Source organism: Chrysochloris asiatica, unplaced genomic scaffold, assembly GCF_000296735.1.
Source record: "Chrysochloris asiatica unplaced genomic scaffold, ChrAsi1.0 scaffold00006, whole genome shotgun sequence".
In the NCBI taxonomy this organism is placed as follows: domain Eukaryota; kingdom Metazoa; phylum Chordata; class Mammalia; order Afrosoricida; family Chrysochloridae; genus Chrysochloris; species Chrysochloris asiatica.
The window spans coordinates 31,731,444-31,743,325 of NW_006408524.1; the positions used below are offsets into that span (position 1 = coordinate 31,731,444).

The following is an 11,882-nucleotide window of genomic DNA, read 5'->3' on the forward strand; positions in this document are numbered from 1 at the left end:
GGATATTATCCTATCACAGACAGCATTGTACCTTAATACTGATCTTGAAATGTCTTTTTTTGATGATGAACGCAATGCCATTCCTCTTTGTCACTTGTGGCAATGTGAATGTCAGATTCAAAATGGCCACTACCAGCCCATTTCAGCTCATGCATTCCATTTTTGACTTCTAATTTTCCTAGATTCATACTTCATACATTTCATGTTCTGATTTTTAATGGATGTTTACAGCTGTTTCTCATTTTCAACTGTCCTCCACCAGCAGATGAAGCTTCCAAGGGCTTTCCACCATTGGTGTCATCATTGTCAACGCTACTTTGAGGAGGCAGTTCTTCCCCAGCCATACTTTGAGTGTATTCCAACCTGAGTGGCTGATTTTCCAGCACTGTATCTGACAATATTGGTGCTCTTCATCATGTTTCAGTATTCAATATTCTGGTTCTGACAGTATTCCACTGATATTCATAAGGTTTTCAATGAGTAAATATTTGGAATAATCTTTTTTTCCTTTTTCCTAGTCTGTTTTAGTCTGGAAGCTCAGATGAAATCTATCTACCATGGGTGATCAAGATTGCATTTTAAATACCGTTGGCATAGCTCCAGAATCACCCCAACATGTAAGCCAGCACAAACTGACACACAAGTGGTGGTGTGACTCATAGTGACTCTGTATAAGGTTTCCAAGGAGCAGCTAGTGGGTTAGAACCACTGACCTTGTGTTCAAACTGACCTTGTGGCCTAGTGCTTATCTTACAACACCACTGCAGAACTCGTATCTACAGTGTAATCATTCAGAAGTTTTTGGTTCCTGGTATGATGCTGTAGGATATGCACTAAACCACAAAGTTAGTTGGGATGGCAAGGTCAACGGTTTGAACTCATTAACCGCTCCTCAGAAACCCTATACAGGGTCACTATGAGCTAGAACTGACTGGACAGCACTTAACAACAACTGCTGTTATTGCAGAATTTTATTTGATATAGTGGTTGTGTGCCCTCAAGTTGGTTCAGATTCATAGGAATCTGTATAGTGTTCATGAGGCTGTAAGTCTTTACAGGAGCAGAAAGTGTCATCTTTCTCCAGAGGAGCAACTTGTGGGTTTGACTTGCCCACCTTGTGATTAGAAGTCCATTGCTTATCTTACAGCACCACCAACGTTCCTTAGTAGTTACCTGGGTGGTGTTGGTGTGCTGTTGAACCAGCTCTGACTCATAACAGCCCTGATAGGGTTTCCAAGGCTATAAATCTTTGTGGGAGCAGAAAGCCTTATCTTCCTCCCACGAAGCACCTGGTGGATTCGAGCTGCTGACCTTGTGATTTAGCATGCCAACACATAAACCACTACCCTACCGGGCTCCTTCCTAGTTGTTCTTGATTTTGACACGTTTCTCAGTGTCCTCATTTTGCCTGGCTTCCTTTGAGCAGACTTCCCTCAGACTCTGTACTGCTTTTGCTTTTACCAGAATTAACCCAAGTTTACTCGAATAAGCACTGGACTGTGAACCACAAAGTTGGGGGTTTGAGCCCATCAGCCACTCCATGGGAGAAAGATGAGGCTTTCTGTTCCTGCAAAGATTTACAGCCTCAGAAACCCTATACAGGGTCTCTATGAGTTGGAACCAACTCAGTGGCACTTAACAATAACAAATACTTGGTAAGTGATTCTCTTTCACTCCCCTCCCATCCACGTAACCATCAAAGGATGTTGCTTTCTGTATCTACACCTTTTCTTAACTATTTAACACAGTATTTGTTCTTCTGTGATAGACTTGTTTCATAATGCCCTCTACTAGATTCATCTATGTAATATTACGTTTCATGGACTTATGATTATTCTTTATCATTGTATAGTACAAGGGTCTTCAAACAGTTCATGTCAAAATGGAATTTTTTCACATACTTTTTGAACCCCCTTGTATTTCATTTCACAATGTGTTTATCTATTCATCTGGTTTTGGATACTTAGACAGTTTCAATCTTTTTGCTATTGTGAATAATGTTGTTATAAGCATAGGTGTGCACATGTCTATTCATGTTATTGCTCCAGGTTCTCTAGCATATACAAATATATACAAAGGTGGAATTACTAGATCATATGGTATTTCTGGAATCCTGGTGTGGTGCTTTAGGATAATACATTGGACTGTGAGGTTGGTTTGAACCACTAGGTCAGCAGTTCAAACTCACCACTGATCCTTGGAAACACTATACAGAGTTGCTATCAGTCAGAACAGACTCAAGGGCACTTAACAAAAACAACACAACGATGGTACTGCTATTTCCAGCTTTTTGAGGAAGGGTCATACTGTTTTCTATAGTAGTTGTGTTGTTGTTGTTAGATGCCATTGTATCAGGTCAGTACTGACTCAAAGTGACCCTATGCACAACAGAACAAAACACTGCCCAGTTCTGGGCCTACCTCACAATTGTTGCAAGCTTCAGCTCATTGATGCTGTCTTCAGCTCATTGATGCTGTCACTTTGCCAATCCATCTTTCTGGGGATCTTCCTTTTTGATCCTACACCTTACCAAACATGATATCCTTCTCTAGTGAGTGGTTCCTCCTGATAATATGTCCAAAGTATGAGAGATGAAGTCTCACCCTCCTGGCTTCCAAGGAACACTCTGGCTGTACTTCTTCTAATACAGATCTGTTTGTTCTTTTGGCAGCTCATGGTACTTTCAATATTCTCCTCCAACACCATAACTCATATGCATCAATTCTTCTATAATCTTCCTTATTCATTGTCCAACATTCGCATGCATACGCGGTTATTGAAAATACCATGGCTTGGCTAAAGTGTACTTTAGTCCTCAAATTGACATCTTGGCTCTTTAACACTTTAAAAAGGTCTTGTGCAGCAGATTTGCCTAATGCAGTATGTCGCTTGATTTCTTGGCTGCTGCTTCCATGAGTGTTGATGGTTGATTCAAGAAGAATGAAGTCCTTGACAATTTCAATCTTTTCTCCATTGATAAGAATGTTGCTTATTGGTCCAGTAGTGAGGATTTTTGTTTTCTTTACATTGAGATGTAATCCCTACTTGATCTTCATCAGTTAAGTATTTTAAGTCTTCACTTTCAGCAAGCAAGGTTGTATCATCTGCATATCGCAGGTTGTTACTGAGTTTTCCTCTAATCTTGATGCAACATTTTTCTTCATAGAACCCAACTTCTTGGATTATTTTTGCAGCATACAGGTTGAATAAGTATGGCAAAAGAACACAATCCTGTTGCACGTGGTTGTACCATTTTATAATCCCACCAGCAATCATTAAGGGTTCTAGTTTCCCCCAACCTCACTAGCATTTGGTTTTTGCTTTTAGCTCAATGCCATTTTTGTAGGCGTGAGGTGATATATCATTGTAGTTTTGATTTGTATCTGTCTAATGGCTAATAATTTCCAACACCTCTTCATGTGTCTGTTAGCTGCCTGAATGTCCTCTTTGATGAAGTTTCTGTTCATGTCCTTCGCTTATTATTATTATTTTTTTTTACTGGATTGACTTTTTTGTTGAGGTGTTGAAGTTTTTCTACTTATTTTAGAGATTAAACCCTTGACACATATATCATTGCCAAATAATACCTAAGGTTTACAAAGCTGCAAAAACCATGGAAAGCAGTATTTTACTTCTTTTTGCAATTTCATCCTAAATTTGATTAAGATGCACAGAGCAAGAAATGTCTGACTGACGGTATGTTTGTGTGCCTGCTAAAGGAGAAAGATGGCTGAAAAACGGTGGAGAATATTAACAACTACCTGGGCTCCTCATCACCTATTTGAATATTGGGATTTCAGTCAGAATTAAAAATAAATTTAGTTACATTTGTCTTTATCTTTAAAATAATTTCAATACCCCTTAGAAAGATGGTATTTCCCCAGCATGAAGATATTTTCCTGCTTTTTGATTCATACTCAATAATCCTAATTTATATTTCAAATAAATGAGATAGAAGCTCTGCTAATGAAGCTGTCACTGATAAAGTGTTGTTTTAATACCCTTCTTTTTGGCATGAGAGTCCCTGGGTATTGCACACAGTTGGCAAACTTGCCTGCTAACCAGTTCATCAAAAGAAACCCCGTTGATTTACTTCTTAAAAATTCAGCCACTGAAAACCCTACAGAGCCCAGTTTTACTCGCACACACATAAGGTTGCCATGAGTTAGAACTAACTGCCAACTGGTACTGGTACTGACTGAAGCTACAGACTACTGAAGAAATAAGTCTTTATAATATGTACAGGAGTAAAATAATTTTCCTCTTTGAGGAGGCATTTCTCATTATTGATTAGGAAAATGGTATTAAAATATGCTGCCAAACCTTACAAGTTTGGGGTTACAGAGTTTGTGGGATGGGGATTAAATACATTTGACTGAGTTGAGGAACTTTTTGTGTAATTACCTTTACTGAGCATCACATCCATAAGTCAGAGAATTTATACTTGCTCGTTGGCCCACATGCCTGAAAAGAATGGGCGTCCTCATTCTGCTCAGAACTTCATTTAAGTCTTCCATGCACACATCTCACTGTTCCCTGCACAGCTCATCTTTCCATTTCCATTCAGTAATTTCTCCTGTCACCAGACCCTGCTTTCAGGTTTGTCTAGTACTCATTTTGCCTTGAAGAGTAAAAACACTGCTCATCTTTCAATGCCTCTTTTCCTGACTTTTTCCTTACACGGTCCTTATAGGAAGCCACACATTCTCAATGAGGTGTCCTCTCCATTCTCTCTCCACTGCACCACCTTATTCCCAGGGACATCCAGAGGTGCTTTCCTGGTCTCCCTCCTTATACTGCATCCTCCCATCTCCAGTTCCAAATCTTCTGTGAGAAGGGCTCAGGGTTGACACAGAGTCTTCACAAAAATACTTTCATGTCAAAGTGTTCGGGTCATTCTGTCAGCTGCCATTTAGTTCATATCAGGTCATTCGAAACACAGTTCCAACATTTGCTTAGATGCAGTCAGCCTACACCCCTGGGTGCTAAGTGTGTACTGATTGAAAATTATATGTCAACATACACAAAGCCACTTTCCTTTAATGAATCCTTTTTCTGTGGCCCAAGGGGATCACCTTGTATAAGTACCTTACACTCAACACATGAGGACAATAATTAAGAAGTGCCTAAATTATGCTGATAACTTTCAGTCTTAAAGGGAAGACATTAAAACAAAGAAAGTGATTAAATTAGTGCTCATTCAAAAAACTGAAAAGCTGTTTTTGACCTCTACAGAAAAGGCGCCACATATTTTTAGAAGAACATGGACACATTGCATTCTGAATAATTATTGCTCCTGAGCAACAAATTAGGAAGGTGGGAAAGTTAAATAAGCACCTTGCACTGAAATGAAATCATCTGGCTAATTTGTTTCCAGGCGTAATTCAGCCCCATAGAAATGGTAAAGTGCTTTTCAAATTCCTCAGCCTCCTATAGGAGGCGTCCTGACACCATGAGACAGAGCTCAGCACCTGGCAGGAGCCCTCAGGATTGAAATAGATGCAAGGCCTGCCTCCTCCACCAGGTGTCAACGGTCACTGGCATATCAAAGCTCCTAAAGCAGTAACTGAAGGCACCTACCTGGAGAAGAGAACTGAAAACCTGCACTTGAACAACAAAGACGAGGAACTTTTTAAAAGTACCATGCCACCCTGAAACTATTGCCCTGGGATCATCCTTTAAACCTTCAACGTTAAGTCAAACAAAACTTTAGCTTAATTAGTAAAAAATGTCTGCTCTGAGCATTGTGTTCTTTTAAAGACCAATTCATACATACGGAAGCAAACTGACAACAGCAAATTGAACGGTTAGACAGGCAGCTTAGGAGACACCTTGAGTGTGGAGGAAGTAATTCAGAAAAGGAGGCTGAGAACAGATACACAACTTGAATGTAATCAGTCGCCAAACCGTACCTGTACAAATTGTTGAACTAGTTTATGTTCTCTGTGTATATTTTCAATAAAAGTGAGACTAAAAAAGAGTACTATGCCAAATATTAACTTAAGCAATGCTGTCAACTCTTATTTTCTCCCGTCTGTAAAAGTAACATTAAGAAACAAAACACGCTTTTCTTTGCCTTACCAAACTGAATGACTACTGAACAAAACAGAATGCTGCAGTCAAAATGCCTACCCTATCTTTCTCTCCCTGTAATAAATTGGTATTTTGAACATTTCTTATACTTGCAATTGTTGTTGCTGTTGTTAAGTGCTGTCAAGTTGATTCCGAACCATTGCAATCTGTACAGGGTTTCAGAGGAGTGGCTGGTGGGTTTGAACTGCTAACTTTGTGGTTAGCAGCCTAGTGTGTATCTTACATTGCCACACCAGAGAGGAAAATAATGCACTACATAATTTTAGGAAAGTAATGAACCTGGCAACTGCTTAAGAAATGTGTGCTAATTGTGACAATTTCTTGTCATAGGTCTAAAATACTTTCTAGCAGATTGAATTTAATACCAGGGTTGTTGTTGTCAGGTACTGTCGAGTCACTTTTAAACTCATAGTGACCACGTGTTACTGTTTCATTGGGTTTTCTAAGCTGTAACCATTATGTAAGCAAACTGCCAAGTCTTTTACCCTTGGTTTTAATGTTTTGGTTAGTAGCCATGCGTTTAACTGTTAAACCATGGTTAAACTGGACTTGTCTGGATAACCCTCCAGGAAGACAGGCAACAGCGAGAGCAGTAACTCACACAAAAAAATGAGTCTTCAACCTAATACTCATGTGTTCACAGGGGGGAAAACAAACAGACAGAGAAGTGAAAAACACTTAAAAAAAAAAAAAAAAGACCCCTTATTTAGATTATTTGATCTTTATCCATGAAAAAATTAAAAAAAAAAAAAAAAAGTCCCCAGATAGGTGTATTCAGTTTTAGGGGCGATTGGAGTGTAGACACAGACAAGAGAAAGAATATGGCAGAAATACAGAAAAACATTTAGAAAGTTCTGAATGTGGCAGAGATAGTGAAATAGTGAATTAAAAGGAATTACTTTTTCACTTATTTGTAGAAATGTTTTAAATGTGAGCAGGGGAAGGAGGAGAGAGGAAGTATTTGAATATCTTAATGTTTCTGCCATATACATATAGAAGTTGGAAAGTTTGATAATTCTTTTCTGGAAACCTAAGATTAAATAATTAGATTACAATATACTTTAGGACAAAATTACAGAAATTTTGTAGAATCAACTAAATACTTGCCTGAGAGTTGTATATAGCCCCCCCCCACCCCAATTACTGCTGTGATTAAAACAAAAGAAAAATTATATAAATTATACAGAAATTATATAAAAATTTTAAATTAAGCTGTTGTTGTGTGCCGTGGAGTCGGTTCCAACTCATAGCAACACTGTACAGGGGTTCTGAGACTGTAAATCTTTATGGGAACAGAAAGCCTCGTCTTTCTCCTGCGGGACAGCTAGTAGTTTAGAACTGCTGACCGTGAGGTTAGCAGACAGATTTGTAACTACTACGTTGCCAGAGCTCTTAGCTACTTACAAAAAATATATATATATGTAAATAGCCCCAGATTTCTAACCATCTGGTTGCTAAAAGATGTAACACTCAATAAAATGCTAAAAGAATGTTTTGGAAAGGCAAAATTCTTATTTTTTTGAGTAGGGGAGAGTACAATGGGTTATTCTTAGGATAAACTTTCAGTCGGGAACACGTATCAATTCTTACATCTCCCCACTTCTGATATTGATTTGAGAATCACTTTCAGTGTCTGATCGATTCTAGGCTCCTTTTCAGTCTTTCAGTGAAATCAGAAGGTAAAAACTCTGCGGAAAATGTTTTCCACAATTATCACCTTTCCATATGACTAGTATGAATGGCACAATATACAAATAAAACTTAACTTCTAGAAGGTCTAAAGAATAGCTTCAGATTTAGATTCTTTTTTCCCTTTGAACTAGAATGCGTGACATTTTTTTTTTTATTTGTTTAACTCAGCTATTTTTAAATGCACTAGGACGAGTGAGTTTAATTCTGTTCAAAGGACAAATAAGCAGATCCATTATTTGACTAAATGATTGCTGAATTTGTGGAGGCTGATTTTCCATTTGTCAATGATGTAATGGGATGAATCACAATGAATTTCCTTACTTTGTTAAGATCAAGCCTTATGGGGCCATTTTTGGTTTGGGTTTTAATTGCAAGCTTAAGGCTATAGGAAGCCCCATTAAGACTGAAGGAATCAATGATCTTGGCTTTCTGTTGAGTCAGTGCCATCACTGAGAACATGCTTTGTATGTCAACCTGGTGAAGAGGTCAGCTGTTATTGTTTCAGAGACTGTAAACTAATAAAGATAATTCCATAATGTTAAATAGGGAAGGGCAACTTTCTGCAAAAAGGTGTATTTCAGAAATTACTGATCTAACAAAGACTTTGGGTTGGGGAGGGAGATGCATGTGTGTGTGTGTGTGTGTGTGTCAGCGGCTGGTGCGGCATACCTCAAGTCCTCTGGTTTCCTCAATGAACCTCCTGCTGACTGAGACCAGAGCCTCCCGTGGCCACTCATGAAACCAATCAATAGCTGTGCAATTCACTATGGCTGGGAACTTCCGAGCCCGAACTCTCAGTGTGTGACCAACTGGAGAGAAACACAAAATAATCTGCAGAGACATGGGGGCAGGGCAGAAACAGGAGGATGATGAGTGAGCAAGGAATTACACTGCAGTGTTAGACAACAATAGAAAAGCGCACAGCCAACCTGACATTAAACTACCCTAGTGCAAATCAACATTCACTTACCTGCTAATGAAAGTATAAATCTGTCCAAAATGGCTGCTCCATAGAACTGGCAGTGATGCTATGTGCTTTTCTTAACTTTAGCCCTCTTCTTTAAAGCATTTTTGATGATTGTTATTAATAATGGAATTTTATTCTTTTCCATTACATATGTAACATTAACCCAATAAAAAACTAAAACTAAATTACTAGGATACAATAATTCCAATAATGACTTTCATTTTCTGTTTCCCTCCAATTTGTAACTCATCAAGCTCAATAAAACTGTACAATACACTTTTAAAACCCATCGTTTCATTATATTGAATGTTTCTTTTTCCATTTACAATAAAATATAGCTTGAGTTCTTCCTTCAAATTCTTAAAGGGATAAAAAAACATTCTTGTAATGAGACAGTTTGTAAGTTTCAGATTTAAGTTAAGAGATTAAACGTGCTTCCATGCTTTTAGACCCACATGGTTTTTTTCTGGCAGCAATTTTGTATGAAAGTACGTAATGGACACTTGGTGAAAGGGACAGGCCTCCAGAAGTCAGGCAGGTCTGGGGCCAATTAACTACTAACCACTAAGGTTAACCACTCCTCTGTGATTGCATGTTGCTGTGATTCTGAAAGCAATGCCACAGGTATTTTAAGGACCAGCAGGATCACCCACAGTGGACAGGTTTCAGCTGAGACAGACAAGGAAGAAGAAGAGACAGACTAATTCTGAATATTTAGTCACTAAAAAAATTTATAAAGAGCAGTGGATCATTGTCAGCACCAGAATCGTGAATACTGAACCATGATGAAGAGCACCAGAATACTGTCAGACATAGCACCAGAGGATGAGCCCTCCAGGTTGGAAGGCACTCAAAATACAAATGGAGAAGAGCTGCTTCCTCAAAGCACACATGACCATGGTGATGTGAATGGAGTAAAGCCTTCGAGATCTTCATTTACTAATGGGGCACAACTCAAAAGGAAAAGAAACAGCTGTAAACATCCATTAATAATTGGAACATGGGATGTATGAAGTATAAAACTAGGAAAATTGGAAATTGTGAAAAATGAAATGGAACACATAAACATCAATATCCTAGACCATTAGTGACCTGGGATGGTGGATACTGGCCATTTTAAATCTGATAATCATTTGGTTTAATGCAAAGAATAATAAAATTATAGAGGAATGGCATCATATTAATTATCAAAAGGAACATATCAAGATCTACCCTGAAGTAGATCTTGTAGATCTGGTAGCATAGTGGTTACAAATTGGGTCAGCAAGGTCAGCAGTTCGAAACTACCAGCTGCTCCAGGAGAGAAAGATAAGGTGTTCTGCTCCCATAAAGATTTACAGCCTTGGAAACCTCTGTACAGGGTCGCTATGGGTTGGAACCAATTCGACGGTACTTAACAACAACCCTGAAGTACAGTGCTGTCTGTGATAGGATAATATCCATACTTCTACAAGGAAAATCAGTTAATATCATTATTATTCAAATTTATGCACCAAACACTAAAGGCAGTGGTGATGAAACTGAAGAATTCTACCAACTTCTTCAGACTGAATTGATCAAACATTCAATCAAGATATATTGATAATTGCTGGTGATTGGAATGCAAAGGTTGGAAATAAAGGGGAAGGATCAGTTGTTGGAAAACATGGCTTGGTGACAGAAATGATGCTGTGGATTGCATGACAGTATTTTGCAAGACCAATGACTTCTTCACTGCAAATACCTTTTTGAAACAACATAAAAGGCAACTATACACAAGGACCTCACCAGATGGAATATATAGAAATCAAACTGACTACACATCTATGGAATTTGATGGTGGAAAATCCAAAACAAGGCCAGGGACAGACTATGAAACAGATCATCAATTGCTCATGAGCAACTTCAGGCAGAAGCTGAAGAAAATAAAAACAAGTCCATGAGACCAAAATATGACCTTGAACATATCCCTCCTGAATTCAGAAATCATCTGAAAAACAGATAATGCATTTGACACTAAAGATAGAAGAACAGAAGATTTGTGAGATGACATCAAGGAATTCATACAGGAAGAAAGCAAAAGGTCATTAAGAAGACAAGAAAGAAGGAAAAGATCAAAATGGAGGTCAAAAAAAGACACTGAAACTTGCTCTCCAGCATAGAGATGCTAAAGCAAATGGAAGAAGTGAGGAGGTAAAATTGCCGAATAGAAAATTTCAATGGTCAGCTTGAGAAGACAAACTCAATATTGTAACAAAATGTGCAAGACCTGGCATTAGATCTTCAAAAGGGAAAAACACGCTCAGCATTTCTCAAGCTCAGGGAACTGAAGAAAAAATTTAAGCCTCAACTTGCAGTATTGAAGGATTCTATGGGCAAAATATTAAAAGAAGAAAGCATCAAAAGAAGATGGAATGTTTTGTCCATGTTGTTGATGTTGTTGTTGTTGTTAGGTGCCATTGAGTCGATACCGACTCATAGCGACTTTATGCACAGCAGAACGAAACACTGCCAGATCCTGGGACAACTTCACTATTGTTGCCACACTTGAGTCCATCGATGCTGCCACTTGGCCAATCCATCTCATTGGGGGTCTTCCTATTGTTCTGACCCTCCACCTTACCAAACATGATATCCTTCTTCAGCAACCGGTCCCTCCTGACCATATGTTCAAAGTATGAGAAACGAAGTCTGGCCATCCTGGCCTCTAAGGAACACTCCGACAACACTTCTTCCAAAACGGATCTGTTGGTTCTTTTGGCAGCCCATGGCACTTTCAAATATTCTCCTCTAACACCATAACTCAAAAGCATCAATTCTTCTACAGTCTTCCATATTCACTGCCCAACTTTCACATTCATATGAGGTTATTGAAAATACCATGGCTTGGGTCAGGTACACCTTAATCCTCAAGCTGACATCTTTGCTCTTCAACACTTTAAAAATAGGTCTTGTGCAGCAGATCTGCCCAATGCAGTAAGTCATTTGATTTCATGACTGCTGCTTCCATGAGTGTTGATAGTTGACCCAAGAAGAATGAAGTCCTTGACAACTTTAATCTTTTCTCCGTTGATAAGAATGTTGTTTATTGGTCCAGTGGTGAGGATTTTTGTTTTCTTGACATTGAGATGTAATCCATACTGAAGGCTGT

The 11,882-nt window shown here is 38.6% G+C and overlaps 1 protein-coding gene across 1 annotated transcript in view; it reads right to left on the reverse strand.

Annotated features, from left to right (window-relative positions):
* Positions 1-11,882, reverse strand: part of DNAH11 (dynein, axonemal, heavy chain 11) — a 436,577-nt gene that overhangs the window by 165,374 nt on the left and 259,321 nt on the right. Inside the window, 1 exon segment of the mRNA XM_006832223.1 lies at positions 8,455-8,616. Within this exon segment, the coding sequence (XP_006832286.1) occupies positions 8,455-8,616 (162 nt within the window).